The following is a 26,883-nucleotide window of genomic DNA, read 5'->3' as shown; positions in this document are numbered from 1 at the left end:
TTATTGTCACAGTTCATATACACCAAAGCTGCAATTAACTGTACCATTGTTTGCCGATCTTAATGAGTTAATGCAGTGTCCAAATAAAACTTGTGGCCAAGCAGTATCTTAGGCTCTGGGAAGTTTTGGCTCAGTAATATCTGTGAAATTTGAGCTCATATTAAATATGCCTTAAAACAATACATTTGGGATTTGGGCTCTGGCATCAGATCAGATCAGACTCTGATACAGGGAGCTGAGAGTTTTGCCTCACGTCCTCATAATATGTTTAGCACTATAGGACTAGAGAATCAACAAGAATATCATTATTGCTTTAGTGAAGAAAAATGCTTCAGTTCCTATGGAGCTTATGGCACCCCATCTTCTTTCTGATCATTTTTTCCCGAAATAGGAGAATTCTGCTATCTCCTGCACCTACAGCTATCTTCTTCCACCTGCGCCCCAGTCTAGTAATCTCTTTCCAGCCTAGGCTTTCTCTCATTCTTAGTCATATAAATGGCATTTGTCCAACCTCGGATCATCTCTTTCTGTACGTGTTCATGCAAGCCAACCCGAGCGTGGTTAACGACATGAGCAGGCCACAGTCCCAGTTGTTTCCATCTCAGGATAGATGAAGACTCAATCAGGACAGCAACGACTCTTTGATTGCTCATTAAGGCTGGCTGCAGCAAATTGTTCTGGTCAGCGTGGCCAGGAGCCACTTGTCCAGAATAAAGGGTTGGATTTTATATCCTCTCAGAGACATCTCCCTTTCTACTTCATCCTGCTGATGAAGTAACCATTGTCTCTATGGGGATACCTCCTCATCTTCTGGGTGGCTCACAGAGTGAACAGCCCATTAGGGATGTGATGGTATTTAACCTAATGTACTTTAATTAAGGCTATACTTGAACTACTTTCTTAAGTTATGGCACAGTTCCTGTATTGACAAAGCACAAGAATTAATAAACATGGGATACGACAAAACCGGAGGTAGAAAACATGTCTATTGAGCCAAACTTAGAGAAGCAGAAAGCAGAATGATGGTTGCCAGGGGCTGAGGGAGGGAGAAATGGGGAGTCGCTATTCAATGGGTATAAAGTTCACTTATGCAAGATGAATAATTTCTAGAGATCTGCTGTACAACTTCGTACCTATAGTTACAATACTGTCTTGCACATTTAAAAATTTACTAAAAGGGTAAGTCTTATGTTAAATGTTCTTACTACAAAAAAATAATTTATATCTAGTAATCACGTTTCAATTTAATTAGAAACAAAATTTCAATCCTCTAATTCATATTTCTTTTTTTTTGAAAAGCCTCTTTTTTTTTTTATAATTTTATTTATTTATTTATTCCCCCGAAGCCCCAGTAGATAGTTGTATGTCATAGCTGCACATCCTTCTAGTTGCTGTATATGGGACGCGGCCTCAGCATGGCCGGAGGAGCGGTGCGTCGCTGCGAGCCGGGATTCGAACCCGGGCCGCCAGCAGCGGAGCGCGCGCACTTAACCGCTAAGCCACAGGGCCGGCCCTAATTCATATTTCTTGACAAGAGTTTATAGATATTATCTTCCCTTAATCTCCTTAAAATACCTACATTCTTTTTTTTTCCCCCCAGGACTTTCATATGCAGAGTAAATAGTAATTAAAATGTGCAGGATGACAAGATGGAGCAAACAGTGCTTGTACCACCAGGACCTGACAGCTTCAACTTCTTCACCAGAGAATCTCTTGCGGCTATTGAAAGACGCATTGCAGAAGAAAAGGCTAAGAATCCCAAACCAGACAAGAAAGATGATGATGAAAATGGCCCAAAGCCAAATAGTGACTTGGAAGCTGGAAAGAACCTTCCTTTTATTTATGGAGACATCCCTCCAGAGATGGTGTCAGAGCCGCTGGAGGACCTGGACCCGTACTATATCAATAAAAAAGTGAGTGTTTTTTATCAGACATATTTTGCTGCTAATTATCTATTGCGTGTCTTGGACTGTTACAGCACCAACACGTGCTGAATTAGCACAAAGTCTTAAGTATCCTTCCATTTAAGAAATAAAACACATTTGCGTGTGTTTTATGCATATACATGAGAAATAAATTGATTATATCGTGACAGATGGAGCTGTCCCAAATGCACCAAGATAGATAAGTTGTAGGCAACTAATTTAACAAATTTAAAAAATCAGAAATTTTATTTACCATACAATTTAGTGTGTTTTCTGTACTTGAAAATCCCGAAATTATCACAAATTATAAAGACTTCAAAAATATTACTATTACTTTCTCATGGGACAAAATTTGACGCCACAGGGTTTTCAATTTCTGTATCATGTTATATATACTAAGTCAATTAATTTCCTGAAGAAACTGTTTCCAGTTAGAAAAGAACATTCCTGTATAAACTACAATTTTACAATTATTCTCTTTTGGTGAAATATATTGATGTTGGTAAGAATTAACAAAAATGTAGTATTCTGAAGAACATATAAACAATATTTGAATGCCTGCATTTTCCGTATCCATACTTGAAATGAATACTTTGTATGAAGGACCCAACCTTTCATTATGACCATTATTTCATCAAACCAAGAAGAAAAGCAGAGAAAAAGATAGAATCAAAAGAGATTACTGCATTGATTTTAGATTAAATTTATGACTAATTAATTTGCAGCATTTTATTATCTTTTTCACCTGACACAATACATTTGTGAACTCCTGGTGGAAGGGTAGGGCACAGAGATTGTAATTAAGCAAATGAAATTTTGTAGTTGGACATGGGACTTAAAATACTTCAAAACTCTCTTGGTTGCTGGCACGGTTCTGTATCAAGTTCGTCCTCTTCAAATGCGTAAATTTGGCAATTTTAATTTGTGGATTTGAGATAGCTTTTTTAAATCACTTCTCATTGACTACTACAGTTTCAGAGGTAAAAACTTATGTTCACATTTTTTTTAACTATTCAGGATATAGGCAGTTTAAGTGTAACACATTTTCCTTTTTAAAAACTGGTTTGCCCGTTTTACAGTAAAGGAAGAGATAAAGAATCCTTTTCCTTAGATTTCATTATCTTTTATTTAACTTTGTTTTTTGACGTAATATCGTTAAATCTTAGTAGATGAGATTATCCATTTCATAACTGCCATTTAAATTATGAGAAAAGTTATACTTTATCATTAAATCAGTCCTTTAGAAATTAATTTAATATGGTATCTGAAGAGCTAAAGCCCAAATCAAGCAAATTATGAGGGGTTTCTTTATAAAAGGAAAGTAAAAATGCAGATAATCCAATTGTCAATTTAAAATCCAATTTAAATCCAATTAAAAAAAAATTTTAAATTATTTCAAGTTGCTATTCAAGTAATGACTCTGATGTGTTCTAGGCAGAAATTCACTCATGCTATAGAGTATGTTACTTGATTTCTAGCCATTGGGCATACCCAGTCTATTCAGAGCTGCTCTTCTCATGGGTCAGTGGGCTCCCTCCTCAATTGAAGTAATGACTCTGATGTGTTCTAGACAGAAATTCATTCACACTATGGAGTGTGTTGCTTTATTTACAGCCATTGGGCATATCCAGTCTACTCAGAGCTGCTCTTATCATGGGTCGGTGGGTTCCCTCCTCAGCAGGCCTTTTGTTACCCCCAGACATCCAGCTTCCACCTTCCCGGTAGTAATCACCGTCTAAAAAATTAAAGCCCCCCAGAGTCTACCCTTCATCAAACAGGGCTGAAATTTAGCATCCCAGCTCGTATGCTGCGTCCTTATTTGTATAACAATAAATGAATTCTTTGAGAAAGACCAAACTAATGCATGTTGACAAGGACAGAGATTCTTCATGGGGAAACCAGATTATCCAATCAATCTTTTCCTTTAAATTAAAGAGTTTCAAACTGATAAAAGCTGTTATCTTGAGGGGATGTCCCCAAACAAAACGGTCCATGACTGATTTATAATGAATGATATATAACAAAGGATAGAAAGGCACGTGGAAAACAAAATTATGCAAGCTCTTTCAAATGGTTAAAAGAAAGGTCTTAAAACTGAAGGTGAAAGACCAACTCTGAAGGAATGACTAGTCAGCCAGATTCTTGGGCTGAAGTAACCCTTCTAAACTTTGCTAGATTCACGTTCAAACTTGCCTTGAACATCTCTATCCTTATCTTCAAATGCACATTGTGTGAGGACGGAAAAAGATTTTGGCTTTGGGAACAAATCACAGTGTGTGAGGAGAACAACTGATAAGAGAAATATTGTTATCTGGAAGGAGTTTTCCCCAGGGTCAGGCACGTCCATTGCTTTCACTGAGCTGACATCAAGCAAGTCTTCAAATGGAAGTCATTCAACAGCAATACAAAGGAAACTTTTCGCAGGACTGAAATCCTTAAAAACTACGGCGTGCTTAGACACATAATTGAGCTATGTGCTTGAAACTTCCCTCTTTTGCATTTTCATATTTTAAAACTTTCTATAGTTGCCTGTACACTGTTTTCTAGTCTTAAATTTTCTTTCATAATTGGATTATTTCAGTGTTGAGGATTAGCCTTACATTCTTAGTTTGCTCTGATTAAAGTTAGAATGCTTAGAAAAATAATAACTTTTTAAAAATAATGAATATTTCTTTTGATATTTGATGACCAATTTTTATTTTAGTGACTTGGGTGTCTGAGATTGGCAGGGTGATCTTCATTAAAATAATGCAGTACACATGCACAGTACTCTCGGCATAGATAAAGGATCTAATGGTGGAAATGTCACTAGGGAAAATGCTTCTTAAGATGAGATGTCTCACTATTACCGATACTGGGGATGTGGATTTTATTGCCTGAGTGAGTTGGGATACGCAAACATCGATTAGGCCAGTGACTTCCCTAAGTTTAACTCAAGTGCAATAATTAATGTGTCATTTGTATCTACATACAAGTTTCTGGTTTCTTTTTTAATAATATACAGAATAAACAAAGCCAGCCTACCATAAAAATGGTTGCAGAATCTATTCTTTATGTTATATTTTAGGTTAAAGTACAGTGGTATACAGATGAGGAATTTATGTGTAAGCAATAGAAATGACACAAACCACACTGAAGTTCTCTGTGATCTTCTACAAAGACAATGTCAGTGAGCTTATGGAAATGTCACTGCCGAGAGTATATTTTCAGATAGCATATGCCCACATATTTTTATCTTCTTTGCCCCAGTTTAAAATTTGCAAATTATATAATGTTCAAAAATTCTACTAAAATTGTTAAAGTAGTTTAATCCGTGGTCAGTGATATTGTAGTAGTAACTGAAGAAATAGTAGCAACCATCTCATGAACATTCCTGGTGCTTGGAAGTGGTTTTCAGACACTCAGATATTTTAAGCCTTCAGAAGTCCAAGGTAAGAACTAAGGAATAAAATAACAGTGCTATCAGAATACAGTCACAGAATTTTCTATACCTTGTTAGCCCTGGTCCAGGGTTCCTCAGAACAGGATTCCAGGTTGGGTTCCTTTTGTTTGTTTATTTACTTTAGCTGTGTGGCAAGGCACATTTTAGCTTGTGAACACACCTTTTTTTTCTTATGGGATTTTTTTTTCACAGTTTCCTTTCATAGCTTGGGTTGATTTTGCACCATTTGGCTATACATTCAAATTCTTCACCCACTGTTTATTACAGAAAACTTCTCCCTTCTCATGTTCTTCTTAAAATTACAGATGACTCATTAGTACCATGAAAGTAAATATCCTTTTGACAGTGTGACAGTGTGCTGGAAATAGAATGAGGTATTTTAGATCTGTAGTGAAAATGGATGTTTGTTAATTATGGAATGTAGAAATGTATCCATTTAAAAATATTCTCTTTCCTTGGTTGTCTCATGGACCATTTAAAAACAACTTGTTTTCTCTTTCTGTCATCTCTTTTAAAAAAGATGCAAACTTCCTCTTTATCAGGGCTGCATGAAGGGTCATACATGAACTTGTGATTTCCGGTTCATGCCTAGTCTGTCATTGCTACAGGAGTTTTTAATTGTTATATTGGGTAGAGAGAGTTGTGTGTTTTATTTTTAATTGGGATTGGGAAGTTTTTCTTGCAAAAGTAATAGAAAAATCAGAAAAGTGGATGGTAAATAACAGCTTATGATTCCATGAATTGTCATATGGACAGTCCCCAATTTACAATTTTTCTTTGCATATCATTAACCCCTCTAGAATTACCAGTCACCCAAGATCTCCCTTACATCCAAGGCATTATAGTTAACTTCCAAATCTTTCTGCTCCCCACCCATTATTTTTTCCTTATGCACCATTCTTTTTTATCACCTTCCCATCTCTGTCTGAGAAACAATCCCAAGATGATGATGATGGTAGTGAAATAATGGTTAGCATTTTATTATGTATCTGCTATGTTAGTAAGAGACCCTTCAATTAAAAGTGACCCATACCCAACAAAAACTAGTTTTTGAAAATAAACTAATTAATTAATAAATAAATGTGTGTGGAGTGAATCTGGTTTTAATATCAAAGGATCCAGTACCTAAAACAATGTCATCAAGACCCAGTCCTTTTCCTTTTTGGTCCTACATTCACCAATGCTGGCTGTATTTGCAGGCTGGCTCTTCCCACAAGGTGGCAGAAATAGCTACCAGTTGCACTAAACTAACATCCTACAGCCCAGTTACCCCTAGAAAAAGAGCTCACTTTTTCTTCAAAAGCTCTAGCAAAAGCCCTGGAATTGTTTGTCATCAGGTCACATGGCCGCCTCGAACCAATCACTGTAGCCAAGAGTGTGTGATGGTCTCACTGACCAGATCAGCGTCACAGGGGTGGTCAGCTCCACCAAAGCCACATGGACAGACAATGGGGCAGAGGTTTTCTCTAAAAGGAAGAAATGGAGACTGTTGAAGAATGTGTGCTAGGCAGGCTCTGTACTCTATGCTCTATGTATCAGGATATTTACAGTTCTTATTTAATTCATATGTCCTTCCAAGATAACTCTTGTCTTTATTTAAAAATAATGAAACTGAGGTGAAGCAATTTGCCTAAGATCACAAGGCTATTAAGTAACAGAGACTATATTTAAAACCGTCAGCCCCATGGCCCGCTGCCATGCTACTTTGGGTTTGCAGTTGTCGCACTAATGATACCAGTAGAAAAGAAAAGTCAATGATGGAATCTAAAGAAGCCTGTCACTGCTTTTCCTGCCCCTCTACTCATACCATTTTGTAGCCAACTCCTCGTCTCCTCAGCTGGCGATAGTTCCCAAACTTGACTTGTCTCTTCACTACTTCTGCCTGGTCAAGGGCATCTCCTGCCTTTGTAAAAACTAAAATCTTAGAGACTCAGTGGGTCTGGATCTGCTTCTATAATAATTAGAAATGACATTTCCCACCAGATTCTAATCATCTAATAGAATGATAAGCACCTTTTTTCCAAAAAGGACAGGATCAGGAAATTTAAAATGTGTGCTTCTGTAAAGAAATGGCATTTAAATTGGAATCTGAAGGGTAGAAAGGAGAGGAGAGAGAAAAAGTCTTCCAGGGAAAGGGAACAGCCTACAGGAAGTCATGTGATATAGCTGGACTATTATAAGTAAGAAGAGAATAAGATGAGGTTGAAGAGGTGGCTTGGGGCTAGATAAAAAGGCACCTATTAATACATCTTAAAGAGTTTGAAGTTTAAGGGCAAAATGAATTCGCAGATGGCATTGGGAGAAGAGTGACATGGTCCACTTTCATTTTTAAAGATCAAGTTGAGAGTCTTTATGGATGCTTGGTCTAGATTTTTGGCAATGAAGATGGAGAACAATGGATGGGACCAGAGTCTATTTTGGAAGTGAGATGTTTAAGTATCGTACGGGAGCAAGCTGATGGCACTGTTTTCTGTGCATGAAATTTGGGAGGAAAGGCATTGAACAGGAAAATTCCAATGTGAAAGTTCAGCATGCTTTCAGATACACAAATGTTCATATGTGCATATATTTGAGAACCAAACAGACACATTTTTAATCTTTTAATCCTTGTATTTTTATGGCACTTTGGAATTCATCAAGGGCATTCACATGTTTTATTTCATTCATCTTGAAAACAACCCTGAGGTTAGTATTGTTATAATCTTCTCCATTCAGATACAGAAATTGACATGGAATAATTAGCTAAAAGTTCTCACACAGAAAGTCTGCAATAAAACTGGGCCTCAGATTAGTCCTTTCCAGTCAATGAAAAATTAACTGAGTATATAATAGTGTACCACACACATGGATGGGAAAAGATACGGGACTGAGAAATATTTGACCCCCAGATTTTATCATTTCACCTGTAGTTATAGTTTCTCATCTCTGTCTGAGGTAGAGACAGAGGCATCCACAAACCTGGCTCATGAGAGCCCAGCTAGGCACCTCCTATGGGGTCATCTCCTGCGCTGGCCCCACCCCCACTATTGCACCCAGCTAAAGGCTAGGGACAAGCAATTTTACAGACTCTTCTGTGAGTACAAATTCTTCTTTGCATGAGCTTAAAGCAGAGATAAAAAAAAAAAACTGACTGTGAAGCATCAAGCCCACAGACGCATTTTGTTAGACTCACGCAATATTGTTTAAAATTTTGAATTAGTTTCTGAGATTTATAATTCAGAAGATTACACGCACATGCACACACACACACGCACACACACATCATCATGCATATTTAGAATTTCTCCTCCAATATCAGATCTGGCATCACTGATTTGCATACCTAAAATTGGTAGGTACCTCACGCTTAGCTCTGTGGGCATTTTGGTTTATGATCCCTAGCTTAAAGACCACATGTATAATTAGGTGAAGGCTGTATATTCAAGCTTTGTGGGTCACAGGCAAGCAAGTGCCAGAGGTTCTCATTTAGGCTGATTATCCCCAATGTAAAGGGAAAATAGAACGAGACTGGTAGAGAAAACATTGTTTAAATATTGCATTGCTCACATCAGATTCAGGTAGAGATTCTGTGAGAAGGCCTTCCATCCCCCAGTGAGCCAGAAAAGGAGGGAAATCTTCGCCTGAATCCACAGGTTATAACAGATAGGCAGGGAAGTAGGTGGGAACATTTAGAGATCCCAAAGGAAAAAAAATAGAATTAGTTGCCATGGAATTGGCCCAGAATGAGAAATGTCCCAAGAGATGTGTACTAAAAGTAATCTCTTGACTTTCTATGTAGTTCTTTATACCAAGCCTCTAAAGTGTCTTTTTTCCTGCCACGCAGCTCTCATTCTGCCCCTTCCTGCTGGAACCTCCTCTCCAGGCAGCAGCTTACAGCTGGAAAAAGTTTGATCCCACTTCAGGCAGAAGATAGAGCCATGGAATTTCCCTAGTTCAAATGCCAGGGCAACATGAAGGGGAGAGAAGTGTACCTTGCAGCCCTACTTAGAACTCTGTTACCATTTTCAGAGTCACAAATCTTTACAGTGATAAAGTTCCACAGTGCCGTTAATACAGAATTCTATTTCATTAGGAGTTAGATAGGCTTTGGGGTGTACATGTAAAAATATATATATATTATACATACAAAAAGAATATATATGTATATTTCTGTAGGAAAAAATATTCAAAGTTCCAAACAATTGACTTCCAAATACATTTTTGGAACACAGTATCTGTACAAGTTGAAAATTGCCTGTTGTAAATTTTGAGGCTAAGGCAGAAATTTAATCAACCAATAGTATATTCTACATTTTTATGTTGTTTATGATCATTGCTAACCTTCCTCTGTTACTTCTTGCTTTTGCCAGTACGTTTACTTTAAGAGCAGGCAAATTCAGTAAATCTGGAGTCAATCCTGTTATCTGGCAATTTTTCGATAGTGTTTACATAAACATGAAGTTGGGCCTTGGGTTTAAACTACTTATTTTAAGGAATATGGATCCTAGATTGAAAGAAAAGTTAAGATAATGAACATATCTAGAAAAGGAAACTTGAAGGTGTGGCTTGTTAAATTCAGTGTCCATCTTGGAAAAAACATTTGTAAACAAATCACTTTCTAAAAACCCAGAGACAAGAAAAAATTATTAGGCAGTAACAAGTACGGATTCATAAATAGCAATTCCTACCGAACTATTATAACATAATTTTTTCCTTATTGACTGTGCAATTAGATCAAGAAGAAGGATTTTAATCCACGTGCACAACACAATCACTGATAATTTGAGCAATTTTTAAAATCACCAGTTCACAGAAACAGATTTACAGCCCTGCTACTGCAGAATTACCTGCAGTTATTTATTAAATGTATAACACACTAGGCATCAGATTCTCTGCTGAATTGCAATCACAACACCGCTATGAGCTAAGGATATTGAGTCCCATTTCTCAAAAGACGCAAATGAGTCACAGGGAGGTTAGGTAACTTTTCCAGGATCTCATTGCTGGAAGGCAGCAGGGCCAGATTTTGAGCCAGGTATCTGACTCCAGAGTCTGCACTCTTAATAACTACATAAATTAAAACAAATCCTACTTACATTTTCCTGATGTTGCTCTCCAGATGATTCAGCTGTTGATTATCAGCGGCATTTACCAATTTTTCTTGGCTTGTCTTTAAAAACCAGAAATGATTTCTACCTGGCAAGGCTTGCTGAAGAGAGTGTGACCTGGCAGTAAAATGAATGGTTTAATACAGTAGACATTAGCCATGTGTGGCTATTGTATTTGAAATGTGGTGAGTCTAGACTTTGAAGACTTAGAGTTGGTATGAAAAAAGGATGTAAAATATCTCAATAATTTTTAACATTGGTTTCATCCCCAAATTATAATATATTGGATATATTGGATTAAAGAAAACATTATGAAAATTAACTTTACCTTTTTCTTTTTACTTTTTTTAAATGTGGCTATTATAATACTTAAAATTACATATGTGGCTCAGATTTTTAGTTCACATAACATTTGTGTTGGACAGCTCTGGTCTAAGTAAACCTTCACTTACTATTCTAGATTTTCTTCTATTAGTATAGATAGTTGAAGGTTCACTAGTTTGTAAGCTTCCTGGGGTCATGACTTACATATCTCTGGTTTCCCTATAAACTGTAGCACAGAGCTTTGCAAATATTGTGCTAAACAGTTAATACACATCTTTTGCATTGAAATCAATTGATTAACAATTGGACCTAGAACTACGTCCATGCCACTTTCCAGGTGTCTGCAATGCTTATACATATTAACAACAGTTTATCACATAGGGACTCAATAAATGTTACTTGAGTTTGGTAACTATATATGAAGAGAGAAGTGACAAGCCTGATCAACATGTAATATATGAACAGTTATATTCCTGCAAATGTATCTTTAAAGTAATATTTCATATATAAAATCTCATTTCTAATGCAGTCAAAATGCTATATTTTGAAATTTGTCCCAAGGCACAAAATTATTCACATATTAAAATGATTTCACGAATTTCCTACAGCCTTCGGCTGTAAAGAAAAAGAATCCTGTTTCAAGGTAAATGCTACTGTATGAGACTTTTCTCCTCCACCACCAATTTTGAACTTTTTCTTTTCTATTGAAGTGACAATGCAATAAAAAAGAGTTGTGTTAATAAAATTTTTATTGAACTAATTACGTTTAAGATACTTTGCTATAATAAGCCATTCAATACATTCTCTTAAAAAGTCAACACTAAGCTATACACTTAGAAAGGGTTAAGATGGTAAATTTTATATGTGTATTTTAGTACAATGAAAAGTTTGGGGAAAAAAGTAAAAAATGGCACACATTTGAATAGTTCATACATCTCATAAATCTTGATTTGCTTAAAGCTACATAATATTTGTTTATAGAATTGAAGGTACAGTAACATCTTGGCTAGTCTTTTAATTCTTCTTTTTTGAGTCCTTTCTTATCTGTGAAATGGGGAAGGCAAGTATCTATATGTTTGAAAATGCTAGAGTTACTCAACTTCTTATAAGTAAACAGTGTTCCCTTCTGACTCTCTTCTCTCTTCAATGCCATCAATACCAATTTTTGGAGAAACATGTATCTGAGAGTCCTTGGGGGCAAATATCCTTTCACTAATTCTTAATACTTATAAACTAAATGTTTGGCTTCCTGGCTATGCAACTGTAAGAAGGATGGATACAGAGAGATGAGGAAACAGACATCAGATCAGGTGCAAATAGTAAACTTAAAGTTCCAAACAGAACTTACCAACTGACATAAAAATGGTAACATATTTAAGATTCTACATATGGGATTGTTCTATAAGGCTGCTTTATTGGAAGGCTATTTAAAATAAACACAGAAATAATTTAAAGTTTATTGAGACATTTATGAAGTTTGTTGGTGAGTAAGTATGTTTCAACCCCAGAACAGCAGAGTCCTCACAGAAGAAATCCTCTGAAGCGATCACCTAACGCCGGCCCTAGTGTCAGCTTCCTAGGAGCTCTAGTAAGGATGCCTTGCCCATCTGTTTGTCTTGTGAAAAATTAAAGCAGAGCAAACATTGTCGTGCAGTAAAACCTGATTAATTCCATTATAAATTCAAATGGCAAGCACTTACATATTGTATACATATTTCTTATAAAATGAAGTTAAAAAATAATTTTCCACACATTCTTTGAATTTTATAAATAAATAAAGGGAATATATCCTAGAATCAGTAAAAGTTTCCATTTAAGGCTTGAACAATTGAGAATTATGTCCATTTGCCTTCAACCGTTATGTCAGAGCATTAATTTCTCTATGTGAAAGGACTTTTAGATTTAGATTACTTATCAGCATCATGGGTGCAGAAGTTCACCTTTAGTTCAGTTTACCTTGCTGAGCCCCAGCCCTTTGGACTGCCTTTTTGGGCCCCTCTCTGTTCAGTTTCTGAGTCTTGCTTCTTTTTCTTTTTAGTCCTCAAGGCAGAATTTTCCTTTGTCTCCAGCACCCTTTCTTTTGGGCCCTGCAACTTTGCCTTTTGCTCTATCACCCCTTCCTCCATCTTTTCTACTTTCTTCTTCCTTTGCTACTTCTCTGCATGGTTTGGGCTGGAGGGTGGCCATGGAGCCAGAGTCACAGGTGATCTCTTCTGCACATGGCCCCATCTCCTCAGGATGAGCCAGATTATTTTCCTTACCCACTGAGCTATAATCAGTACATCTTCAGCCGCCTCTCCCTAAAGCCCATAATGTAAGCCCCCAATAGATTATAACGTCTTCCTTGTTATCTCTATGTATCACTAGTATCCATTTCAAAATTAGGCTTCATTACTTGAAATGAGGAAATTCTTATTTTTAAAATATATATTCTACATTATATTTTTACTGGCTCTCCCACTCCTAGCCCACAACATTTCTATTAAGTTTTACTCAGCTTGATTTTGGAGAAGGGAAGCATATGCAGTAAGTTTGCAAGGTGGACCATAGTCAACCCTGCATTAGCTCACGTTGGGCCTTGCTGTGCCCTTGCATGAGTGTACTCCCTACGGTAAAGACATTTGCATTGCACAAGTCTGTTCACATTTCATGATGATCTCAGAACGTCATTTAGGGACAGGAGCACTGAATGAATCAGAGAAAAAAGGGGCAAAGTGTTGTAGACACAGGTGATTGCTCTTCTAGCAAGACAAGGTGAAACTCTCCCCTCCTACAAATGGACCTAGTGATAACAGTTTTCTTTGTATTCTGCACCCATAGTCATTCAAAGGTGAAAGAGAAAACATAGAGTCAAAGTGAGACTTAGAGCAATGCTTCTCAAACTCTCCTGTTGTGAAGGTGAGGTCACCATTCTTCTATAAAATACAATAAAATTAATTTCTAGAAAAGTGAAATGAAAAATGACCTACAAAATACACCCTTGTTTTGTATTGTTACATTCAACAGATATAAAATTAGTTTTTCAAATTGTCTTACAAGTATCTAAACATTTACTCTCCGTATCTTGTCACGTCCAGAAACAACGTGGAGGCCAGCACCAGTTAGGAGACCACGCTTTCACAGTCCTGCTTTAGGGCACTTCTACACACACTGGATAGGAAGTGCTGTTTTCAAACAGCACCGCAGTAAATGTTTTGGAGTGGTTGCTCTACTTGAATTTAGAAAACCCAGAAGCTTGGGGGAAAAAATGAGAAATCTATTAATGACCTGAAGACTAAGTGTAGAGGATAAACCATTATCAAAGATTCGTAGTAGAAAGTAAACGTCAAGTTACTGCTTGCTATGTTATAATGTGATCTACGCAGATATGCATCCTAAGGTGATAAAACAGAACTTTTGAAAAATGGATGAATTTCAGTTAAAAAGGTTTGAAGTTTCCTTCCCGAGATAACCTTCTTCACAGAGAAAATGGCTTCCACACTCCCGGCTCTGTCTGATTATAAGTAAATGTTTTAAGAAACACTAAGTCTTGGGCCGGCCCCACGGCTTAGCGGTTAAGTGCGCGCGCTCCGCTGCTGGCAGCCCGGGTTTGGATCCCGGGCGCGCACCCACGCACCGCTTCTCTGGCCATGCTGAGGCCGTGTCCCACATACAGCAACTAGAAGGACGTGCAGCTATGACATACAACTATCTACTGGGGCTTTGGGGGAAAAATAAATAAATAAAATAAAAAAAAAAAAAGAAACACTAAGTCAGAATCCTTCATATGCTATGATATGTTGTTGTTTTATTTTTTTGTCTGCACACTGCTAATTGCTCTTAAATATATCTAATTTTTGGAGTGCAATTCCATTTACATTCATGGATCCTAGGGTCTGCAGGGGCTTTGAGCTTTTCCTCTGTGCTAAGAAAGCACCACATGAGATAGGCAGTCAATTGGGATTAGAATTCAATGTGTCAGCTAACTCAGAAATCCCAATACAGAATTTAGCACTTCTGGTTAACGGATACTCCCCAGAGAACTTGGCTTCCAAAAATCAATTATTGGATTATATCCATCTAACCCAAGAGTGGGTTTGATGGTGTCTGTTTTTATTTCCTATTACAAATAAAGTGATAATGTTTATTCTATAAGCATAAATGGTCAAAGAATAGTTATTCCAAAAAAAGGGGATTAGTTCTATTGAATGATTTTGCATTCTACAGGATTAATTCTCAAGATATTTGAATTGGGAAAGCTGAAATTGCTGTAGAAGGAATATAGTGTCTTAAGACTTTTAGAACGAAGTGAAATATGCACCCATTTAAGACTTTCATTTAATTCAGACATTTAAAATATTTAGAAAATAAGTAAATTCTCTTGACCAAATGTCTTATGTACAATAAAATTGCAGGTAAGTATCAGGTAAAAGGTAAGTGATACCAGTGGATGTCCTGTCCAGTGTAGAAGAGATCCAGTGACAGTTTGTCTTCATGGTGCATATCCAAAGTTGTGACATTGGAATAATTCATTATGAAAAATAACAGAAAGTAGGCAATAGAGTTTAAATGGTTTATACTTTTATACTTCTGTGTTGTGTTCCTATCTTACAGACTTTTATAGTATTGAATAAAGGGAAGGCCATCTTCCGGTTCAGTGCCACCTCTGCCCTGTACATTTTAACTCCCTTCAATCCTCTTAGGAAGATAGCTATTAAGATTTTGGTACATTCATATCCTTTTGAAGTGATCACTGTTAACCATTTATACATAATCTATAAGTGCTTTGTAGCTAAATATAAAATTAAGTTGGGAAATGTCCATATTCTATGGCTTTTATCACTCATTTTGTTTCTTCTTTTGTCATATAAACCCTATTCTTAAAGTTTATTAGTCACATAGATGTCACTGAAACTTACAAATTCTTTAAAATTATATATATATATCTTTCAAATATATGTTATATATCAAAGTCTTTAACATTTTATATATGTATCTTTCTGAAAAAACTTACATGTATTGAGTCCTACAAATCTAGTGTAAGATAGACATATTTATCTTTACCATCTTTGTACAAAGTTTGTGATTATCTAGAATTTGCAGTGAATAATGATATAATAAAGAAATCTACTTCTAGAGCCAACTTTAGTCATATCTATATTATGAAGCATTTTACTATTTTAGAATAAACCTTTAAGCATATTTTCCATGGGCGAATGTCAGGGGGCTTTGGCCAAGACATAGCTAACTCTTGAACTTTCCTAATGAAATCTGTGAAGGAAGTACTGAAATATTGGCTGAATTTCAAATTTAAGTCATTGAATTATGACGCTGCCATGCAAAACTGATCGCTTAGTAAAGACTCTGGAAGTTAATGAAAGAAGCTGAGATTATGTTTCCAAATGGGCTTTAGGGATTTGGCTTTGTAATTCCCATTGGTGTTAAAAAAGGACTCTGCAACTAAATTCATCTGTTCATTTTCATTGGCAAAAAACTTCATTTCTGATTATGTCTCATTTGATGGCTTTGGCAATAATATAGAAATAAGGCTGTAATTATCATAAACTCATATTACTTGATTTAAAAAAAAAGATTCTAAAACTTAAAAGGTCATTCTATTTTTAAACTGATAGTGAGAGATTCCTTATATATGTATATATAGTATAGTATAAATACGCTATGGGATAAATACGCTCTTATTAAAATTAAAGATTTGAAACATAAAAATTATATGTTCAGAGTTTTTACATTTGTGGAGGTTTCCTTATCCTAGTTTGTGTTCCTAGTGCCATCATGTGGCCATTGATGAAAACTTTCTTTTTCACTTATGGAAAATTTTTGTTTTGGCAGTAAAATGTAGTGGAAAGAATATTGGATGTGAAGGCAGGAAACCTGTGTTCTAGTCCTTGGCCAAGTTATCTAATTTCTCTAGAGTTTAGACATTATTCTATGATTTCTAAAATACAGTGATTAAACTAGTTGTATTCCAAGGTCCCTTTCAGCTCCATAATTCTGTTATGTCTTAGTTGTTTGTTTTAGCTAACACTTAGATCACATCTACCACTGTATAGGCCTGTTCCAAGTACTTCACTCAGATTAAATCATTTAATCTGCACCTCAAATTGATGAGGTCTATACTTGATTAGCTCCATTGTACAGAACTCAGTGGAGGCATAAGAAGATTCAGTGGCACAGAGAGGCTGAGTGACTTGCCCAAGATCACTTTTATGTTGAATTTTACTTACATTCACGTCATGTTAAGTCCTGGCCTTCAAGAATATTCACTTTTAATCTTATCCAATGCTGCTGCACTTGTACAAACTCAGTCAAAATAGAGCAACCAGATACTTAGCAGCATGTCATACTTTGACTACGTAAATTTTTTTATATATATTGAACTATATTATGTAACATGTATTTAAGAAATTACAATATCAAAGATATGTGCCTTCCTTAACAATTTACTCTTTTAATAACCTGAATTAGTTCAAGTCAATGCTCTTTGCTCAAAAACAGTACAACTCCAGATTGCACATGGTTTTCCCCTCAGAGCTCTCTGGGAGGTAAATATATTGGTGTAATAATAGTAGCAAAAGCAACACTTTATACATATGTAAAACTTTCTTATACATTATCTCATTTAATCTATACAACTGCTCCGTGAGGGTGATATTGTTACTCATGCTTTACAGATGACAAAACTGAAATTTAAAGAGATTAGATGACTTGCCCACAGTGTCTTGTCACTGAGGTTTGGCTAAACTGCACTTTGAGCTTTTCAGTTTAGCTTTATATAATATAATACATGGATTTAGATTTTCTTTTGTGTGTTCCTTAACAATAACCTACATTATTCAGCATGCTAATTATGTGCACTATTTTGACGAACTGTGTGTTTATGACAATGAGTAACCCTCCTGACTGGACAAAGAATGTAGAGTAAGTTCAACTTATATTTTAAACCACCTACACTATGTGAGTATATATATATATGTGTGCGTGTGTGTAGATATAAATATATAGATGTATAGACATATATCTATATCTATATCTATATATGTATTTAAGATTGTGAAACTATTTCTTAATGTACCTTCTAAATAAAACTGAAGAGCATTTTTATTAAAGCCGTTTCTAGACACAATTACAAAGCAGGAAGACAATATTCATTGGCCCTCAGGGCTGTTGGTGTTGGATCTAATCTCTCTCCTTCACCTGTACTTAAGGGTTCTCAGAAGCCCATCATTCTTGGGCACTCACCACTTTTCATTTAGGATCTACGGTGACCAAAGCAAATGTGATGAAAGCAATTGCAGAAAAGAGCCAATATGGTAGACCTTGGTTCCAGTTAAATTCCAGATGAATTCAGTGAAAAGAATTTAAAAAGGAATTTAAAAGGGCAGGTTATACATGCCATAAGAAAACAATGTTGAGCCTTACAAGGTTCCCACTTCAATCAAGCATGTCCACTTCGTGACAGGTCTATATCAGTTTTAAGTGTGGTCACCAAAAAATCTGATGAAAAAAATCCCCAAATTTGGGGTTTTAGAACTTGAGAATTCAGTAGATCGAGGGCTAAACTAACTGAAGTGAAAGTTCAGGTAGCGTTTTCAGGAACCGGGAGTGATACTAACTACATTGATGGGCTCTGTTCCAGGATACCTTTGAGTGCAGAGAGGCCAGATTTGTGATAACTGCTGCTGGGGCTGATCACACTGCCCGTGTTGTAACTACTATTGCTTTATGGCTACTGACCCTTAAAACAACCACCAGGGGCGTATTCCCAAGAGCCTCTTCCCTTCTTGGACACTTCCAGATTGCAGCCAATCAGAAAAGGGATAAAGATTCTGAAGGAAATAACAAAATTTATATACAAAGAATCCCTAAAGTATTGAAGTTAACATGCAAGGCCCACAGGTCTTCCATCACCCTAATTTCTGTGATTTTTTTCCTCCAATTTCTGAGTAGGAGATCAAAACTTTGGAAACATTTAAGTTTCTACTTAGAAACATCTAAATTTCTACTCATTTAAACTGTGTAGAAACTTTAAAATTTGGAAACATCCGAGTTTCTGAATTAGCCCAATATTTTATTCTCAATTAAATTTTCAGTTCTTATGACCCTAGAATTATCCACTTTGATGTTAACGAAGTCGTTTTTCCAAGTAAATTAACCTATCTTATCTTGTAGAAACGGAAAAATGTAAGACTTGCTAGTTTGTCAATGTTCTCTCATTCATAAAATATGATAAAAATTGAGTTTTTTTACTTTCTAAAGGAAAATCATTTTATGCTTCTGCAATATTATCGATTGGCTACTCCATCATGTGAATGTACTGGATAATTCTCAGGAGGCTCTATTCATTTATGTCAATACCAAGACATTTCAAACAGTAGCTACATAGACTTTACACAGCATCTATTTCTTACTCTGCTCTTAGGACACTTTAAAAACAATTCTTCATGTGTTAGGGAGTTGAATTTAAATTTAGAGCTATGTTTTATTTCCATGAAAAATTACATTAACCTGCTTAGATTCCTTTTTGAATATTCATCTATTCCACTGATAGAGTGATAAGCAATTGATATGCTATGAAAGAAAAGTTTTACTTTATCCATTCTTTTTGGATGCTTGTCTCCAGGTATACCTTCACAGGAATATATACTTTTGAATCACTTATAAAAATTATTGCAAGGGGCTTCTGTTTAGAAGATTTTACTTTCCTTCGAGACCCATGGAACTGGCTCGACTTTACTGTCATTACATTTGCGTAAGTGCCTTTTTTGAAACTTCAAAAGAGAATATGGTTTGGCTTTCTTTGAATGCTTATGCTTTTAAAGAGTAAGCTTGCTGTAACTGTAGAATATTTTGGTTTGGTTTATACATTTAAGCTCCGGATTTTAATTTAGCACAACAGAGGTCAAAGTGGCATTTCACTTTGGCGTAAAGGCTTTGCAGTAATTGAAATTATAACTGTCACATGTAACAAACATCTGTCAGCAAATTTCATACATGCTGCTTTTTCAACACACATACAGACACGCTAATATGAAAGCACAAGTGTATTCATAATGTAGCTGTGAAAACGGCTTTTAAGTATTATAGCCATAAACAATTCCACTGGCCCAACAAATTTTCATTGACCTTATCCATGTTGTACACTCTCCCTACCTTCTTTGGTAGAATAATAGAAAATAAGTCTCTACTAGCATCAAAAAATTCTGACAAATAAAACTAATAGAAACAAAGAAAGTATTTAATATATTATGTATTTAAATTATTTCATCTGCAAATTAATTTTTAAAACTTATAAACAGATGAACTCACTCTGTCTTTTCCTATTTCTCACCTGATTCCTTTTCTTCCTTCTTCTCTTGTTTCCCTTTATGACTTTCTTCATCTCTTTCTTTACCCTCAACATAAACCTTCTTATCCTTATCTTTCATCCAGACACTCTCAGTAGTATGTGCAATTTCTGCATTCCTGTCCTTTTTTTCTTCCTAGTGGTAAAACTTCCCCAAGGAAGGAGAGACTCGGAAAAGGAATAGAAGCCCATTCAGGAGCAGGCAAAATTAGATTGTGGAGGAAGGTGGACCAACACCACCTGCCCTCATCCTTCCTTCAGGGGCTGACTTTCTTGGCCTCTTACAGGTATAATGAGGTGAAGAGAAGTGGAGCTGACATACTCAGGGTTCTCAATGCGGCTTGTCTCATCTTAATTCCATGTCTAGTAAGGATGAGCCAGTTCTTCACCATTCCTTCTGGCCGTAGTTCAAAAGAAGGCATATTGGGACTACTGTTTTTTGAAAATAAAATAGCAGTAATGGCAAGGGCACCATTGGGCCACCATAAAATATTATTCTTAATTTGCCTAACTTTCACTTCAGAGTATACTGGGAAAACTTTATCATGTACAGATAGTCAGCAAGGCAATCTGCCTTTTCATGCCCAGATTTCTCTTGGATGATTTCATGCATTTTTTTTTCTAACTGAAACCCTGAAACTACAGCCAAGATTTAGTTTCTTTTTACTTAGTTCTCCTAAGTTACTCTGGAGATGTTGATTGTATTGCTTTCCAAAATGGCAACAAGATTGTATACTTTATGAATTTTATATCTAGTTAATGGCCTTAAATTATGTAAGTAAAGAAAACCATAGTGATAGCCTCTAATTTCTAAATTGCTAATTACAACATTACCATTTAAAATTGCCAAGGAGGTCTTTATAAAAGACCCAAGCAAATAATATAAATCTTGCTTAAATCTTGAATAACTCTGATTTAATTCTACAGGTATGTAACAGAATTTGTAAGCCTAGGCAATTTTTCAGCTCTTCGCACTTTCAGAGTCTTGAGAGCTTTGAAAACTATTTCTGTAATTCCAGGTAAGAAGTAATTAGTGTAACACATAAGGCTCCTTGCACCTACAGCTCTTTCTTTGTATCCTGTTATTGTGTTTGTGTGTGAACTCCCTATCACAGATACGTGACAGAGTTTGTGGACCTGGGCAATGTCTCAGCGTTGAGAACATTCAGAGTTCTCCGAGCACTGAAAACAATCTCAGTCATTCCAGGTGAGAGTGAGGTTAAACACCTGGGCTGATCCATTCTGTTTTTTCAGCAACAACTTCTTTGCTTGACGTTCAGCACTACAGAAAATTGGGAATCATAATAATCAAAATCATAATAATCAAAATCGAATGTTTCATGGAAAATGATTCTTATTATTTGAACATAAGTTTTTATGTTTTTACAATTTTCATGAGCTTTAACAGTTCCTTGCATGAGACACTGTAATATGCGTTTGTATGATTTGCACTTAGAGATATCATTTTTTTCCTCCATGTCAGTTGTACCAAGGATTTGTTTTCTATTGAATGTACCAATCTGTAATTTCTTGTTCATTATAGGCATTAACGACTGTATATACGATGTAAATCTTAACATTGCTTAAAAAGACAAGGGAATAAGATAGTAAAGAATAGCATGAGTCTGCATGGAGGATTTATTTATCTTAAAGTGCAATTATACTCCAAACCAACTCCAGTTTTACAATAAAACTTTTCCTACTTATAAATAGGAATTTAAAAATATTTATTGAGGCAATTTGTTATAAAATTGATAACTGACCCTAATGAAAGTATGGGGCAAGTTTCATTAGCAAAAAGGAGAAATGCAAGACTCTTTCCTTAATAGGCTTCGTGAAGACCATAAGCTGCTCATTATTTTCCCTCCACATAGTGAAATATGGATCTTCATTTCATTGTTTGGATTATCACGTTTCTGGAGTTCATCTCCATAAGCACTTTAGCCGTCCATGAAGTGTTGCTTTTCTACCAGCATTGCAATCATTTTCGGACTTATGCATGAAATCTATGTTTTCGAGAAAATTGTGTGAGGCTTTTGGTATGTCAGACATTCTAAGTCTTCATAGTAATAACCTTCTTTCTTTCAGGCCTGAAGACTATCGTGGGGGCCCTGATCCAGTCGGTGAAGAAGCTCTCTGACGTCATGATCCTGACTGTGTTCTGTCTGAGCGTGTTTGCGCTGATTGGGCTGCAACTCTTCATGGGGAACCTGCGGAACAAATGTGTGCAGTGGCCGCCCACCAATGCCTCCCTGGAAGAACATAGTATAGAGAGGAATATAACTGTGAATTACAACGGCACACTTGTAAATGAAACTCTCATTGAGTTTGACTGGAAATCATATATTCAAGATTCAAGTAAGAATTACTGTTACATAGATTTATTTTTTCATTGTTGTTCTGCCTTCCATCTAGGCATGGAAAAAAATTTTTAACTGATCTCTTAACAAATTGTGATCTCTTAATCACCTTATCAATGGCTTGCATGTACGTTTAATTATTTTATTGATAACTGTTCTAATTTTAACTCCTAAATGTCATTTTCTGTTGTATCATCATATGTAAGGCTGAAGAATTCAGCTAGAAAAATTTTCCTAGGTTCTTCAGTTGATGTACATTCTTCTCGTGGTGATTGAGACAATCAAATGACATAAATATTCAAAAGCCCTTTGTAAACTCTAAATTACTATGCAAATGTAACTCATTAAACACTAATTACAGAGTGCCTTTTGTGTACCAGAAACTGTACAGGACGCTGGGAAAATAATGGTGATGACACAAAGCTTGAGGGTTCTTATAGTTTAGTAGGTTATTTTTATTGTCATTTTATGGAAATCAAGTGAGACCTAAAGATAAACATTATTCTTATATTTGTAGGATAAGAATTCAAAGTGGTATTACATCAAAGAGAAGGAAATTAGAGTCAATCAAGCTTTAGGGGAGAGTAATAAAAAATGTCAGACAATTGGTGAAGTTATAGAAATCAGTTTACTTTTATTTCAAGAGTTTAGACAAAATAGTCAAATGTTTAAATAGTCTACTCTAGAAGGATGGAAAAATAATTGGCCTAATAGCTTTTTTCTTTTTAAAGTGACAATGAAAGTAAGTAAAATTTTCTCTCTTTTATTTAATATTAGTATCTGCCAGTAACGATGTTTCAAAAGCAAAGAGAGTTAGAACATGATTCATGGGAAAGTGAATGTCCTTTTTAAAGAAAAATATTAAATATATAAAACTTAGACTCTAGACATGCCTAAATGTAGCTATATCTTTATTATTTTAAGGTGATGAGTAATCCTCAGGAAAAAATCAGAGAAGAAAGAAGACCTTCATAACTGGTTGTGTGAAACAAGTAGCATTAGTCATAAAAGGTTACTGGTGGTTTGACCATTCTTAAAGTAATAATAACATAATAAAAAAATCAGTGTCTTTTTATAGTTGCAGATGTGGAAAATATCTTGGTTGATACAGATTAACTCTTCCATGATATTAGGGATATGACAACAAATAATTTGCAAACAGTTGTAAATCTCTACATTAAGAAAAATGCCTTGGGGCCGGCCCTGTGGCTTGGTGGTTAAGTGCGCGCGCTGCGATGCTGGTGGCCCGGGTTCGGATCCCGGGTGCGCATCGAGGCACCACTTCTCCGTCCATCCTGAGGCTGAGTCCCACATACAGCAACTAGAAGGATGTGCAGCTATGACATACAACTATCTACTGGGGCTTTGGGGGGAAAAATAAAATAAATAAAATCTTTAAAAAAAAAAAAAAGAAAAATGCCTTGATTAGGAAAAACACGTTAGAGCAATATATGAAATGTCCCTTATTCACTTTATATGATGCCAGTAAGTCCACTGCCGTCACTAACTCCCTGAAATCTGTTTGTTTTTTTAAATCTAAGATCAAGGAACTGCCACTTAGGGTTTATTCTCTCTAGTGAAAATTTATTAGACTCTATTTTTCTTATATTCAAAGTAAAAGAAATAAAAAATATCTGAGGTCATTTTCAGCTCTAAAAATTTGTTTCTTATCATTTTCCCTAATAATATTCCATTTGTTGAAAAAGATTATTTTAAACCAATAGAAATATAAATAAAATGTCTTTGAAAGTAACAGAAAATTAAATTTATTAAAATTAAAGATAAAGACTATGACTAAAAATTATATTTTCTTTAGGTTAAGCTTATACACCATTGAATTTAATGGACAAAACTTCACTTATAAATACCTGATATCAAAAATCCAACCAGAAACTATCATATTCCTTTCACTTTGTTTACTTTTAATTAAAAGTTAAGAAATTCTATCTTAATTTTCCTGTCTATGTTCAAAGAAGTAAAGACATTAGAAATAAAAATGATATTTCCCATTATGTGTTTTTGTATTCCCATCAGACCTATGCATAGAATAAATTTCTTTGAAAATTTAGCATCTAGAAAATATTTATTCTTACAAAATCCAAAATTTTTCTTCTTAAAAAATCTTCTTACAAAAATGATTATTTAATTCCATGTGTTTCTCTTTTGTCATCCCTTTACTTATTAAATAAACTTTATTGAAAGGCTACTAGGTCTCAAATACTAATAGCATGAAATAATTAGTGATGAGGCTTTCAAGAAGGAACAATATTTGTAAACAAATAATTATAATATAGGACAATGAATGTGATAATAATGGAAGCATATACATGTTACTGGTAGCACAGTGAGAAGAATTCTTAATTTTGCCAATCTTTAGTGAGAAAGAAGTAGAGAATATCAAGGAACAACTCACAGAAAAAGTGACACTTCAACTGCACATTGAAAGAATCTAAGGAAATTGCCAGAAACAGAAAGCTTTGAGATAATGTAATCTTCATCTGTAGTAATTATTTTAGCTTTAATATTTAAGATTATTTTTTATTTCATTTGTTTTAGTAGTTGACATGACTTATACAACTTTTATTATAAGCTACCTATGATATATTCTGGAAGCTTGTAGAATATAAATTATAATTAATTATTAAATATTTATAAATAGTGTTAAAAAATATAGAAGACCAAAAAAGATAAAATCCCTTTATTTTGAAATATGTAGTTTTTTGAGAAACAAGAAATCCCTGTCATTTTCATCTGTTTTTACATAATGGAATTTTTATTTTTCATGAGAGTAGTGGAAAAACACTGATACCTTTTAAAGCATTATGTTAGTACCTATAATTATCACGAATTTTACATTCATAAAGAACAAATTCTTTGTACTATGAAGTATCCACTCCCCTTAATATAGTATCTAGTATTTGGAGGGAGAAGGGGCAAATACCTGTGTTGAATGAATTATATAATGCATTTAACATTACTCAGTGAACCCTAACCATAGGGCCTGATCTTCTTGTTCTCATTTTGTAATGTAACACAAATGTTCATCATATGACTTTCTTTTTTCTAAACAGGATATCATTATTTTCTGGAGGGTTTTTTAGATGCACTGCTATGTGGAAATAGCTCTGATGCAGGGTAAGCCAATAATTTGGGTGTGTTTGTGTATGTGTGTGTGTGTGTGTATACACACACAGATATTTTTCTCTTTTTTTGTAGAAACTGACAGATAACAGCCAACTAACTTTATTCATACTAATTTGCTATAATTACGGTTACTTATATGGTGAGGGATTATTTAAATACTAGGCAAGATTTTGTGTGTCATAAAACAAGAAGTAATCCTTTAGCTCTAATCCTGTTTCCCTTTAGATGAATATATGTGAGCTACAAGTCAACTCTGGAGGCTCCATAGTAAAGAAAGTGAAGTAGAGATATGTTAAAATGCTAATTATCAACAAAAATAGTTTTGTAAAATATTATTAGAAATGCTGTTCAATATTTTAATGATGACATCAAGTGACTAGTAAAAATATGTGCAGTCAAAAGATGGGAAATGTATTGGTTACTTATCATACTTCTATCCCTTGAAGTAGCAAATCTTCCTGGCTAGACAATGTTATAAGTATAGCATGCTACCGGAATAAAAACACAATAGAACTTCTTGTAATACTTTCTTTTGCCCCATTTACAGCCAATGTCCAGAAGGATACATGTGTGTGAAAGCTGGTAGAAATCCCAATTATGGCTACACAAGCTTTGATACTTTCAGTTGGGCTTTTTTGTCCCTGTTCCGACTGATGACTCAGGACTTCTGGGAAAATCTTTACCAACTGGTGAGAACCTGAAGAGACACATACTGCCTTTAAGTAGAAGTATATAAGAAAACCAACTTAGTTATAAAATTCAAACCACAGCAAAATATGGTGGAAAGAGCAGAACTTGAAATCAGAAGATCTGAGTTCCTTTATCCTATTGATTATAACACATATTAAGCATAGTGATGCCGGGGATAGCAATTCTCTCTTATTTCTCCTGGGCTCAAAACTTATTTCCCACCCTACCCAGACACAGATTCTCCCAAGCAGAATGCAGATCTTCCTCTCAGCCCCATCTACTCCCTCAAGTATTATTACTCAGGTGGCATGTGATGAAAATGAAGAAATAGATGTAGAAAGATAACTTTGGTCTCTTCCTTGACTTTTGTCAAAGACTCAGCTCTTTGATGGAAGTCTCCATGGTATTTTGTCTGACTCTTATTTTATTCTTGATGAATCCAAGATTTCCCTCCTAGAGATCAGAATGTGAATGCATGAGTTAGGGGAGAAGGAAGAAGATGAGGTTAAAGGAATAGACAGTCAAAGAGGTAGGAAGAGGTATGACCATCATAATTATTATTTATATC

The 26,883-nt window shown here is 35.3% G+C and overlaps 1 protein-coding gene across 7 annotated transcripts in view; it reads left to right on the top strand.

The window, feature by feature from the left end:
* The first annotated feature begins 1,649 nt into the window (after window positions 1-1,649).
* SCN1A (sodium voltage-gated channel alpha subunit 1) overlaps window positions 1,650-26,883 on the top strand; it is an 80,727-nt gene continuing 55,493 nt past the window's right edge. For 5 of the 7 annotated variants that reach the window (XM_058548627.1, XM_058548624.1, XM_058548626.1 and 2 more), the window contains exons 1-8: window positions 1,650-1,913; window positions 15,372-15,490; window positions 17,607-17,696; window positions 19,399-19,527; window positions 21,237-21,328; window positions 22,210-22,479; window positions 25,553-25,616; window positions 26,173-26,314. In XM_058548627.1, coding sequence (XP_058404610.1) covers window positions 1,650-1,913; window positions 15,372-15,490; window positions 17,607-17,696; window positions 19,399-19,527; window positions 21,237-21,328; window positions 22,210-22,479; window positions 25,553-25,616; window positions 26,173-26,314 — 1,170 coding nt within the window. Of the gene's footprint in view, window positions 1,914-15,371; window positions 15,491-17,606; window positions 17,697-19,398; window positions 19,528-21,236; window positions 21,329-22,209; window positions 22,480-25,550; window positions 25,617-26,172; window positions 26,315-26,883 lie in introns of all 7 variants that reach the window. The other 2 variants (XM_058548625.1, XM_058548622.1) reach the window with 1 other exon arrangement.

This window comes from Diceros bicornis, chromosome 10 (genome assembly GCF_020826845.1).
Source record: "Diceros bicornis minor isolate mBicDic1 chromosome 10, mDicBic1.mat.cur, whole genome shotgun sequence".
NCBI classification, from domain to species: domain Eukaryota; kingdom Metazoa; phylum Chordata; class Mammalia; order Perissodactyla; family Rhinocerotidae; genus Diceros; species Diceros bicornis.
This window is presented reverse-complemented; position numbering and strand designations above follow the sequence as displayed.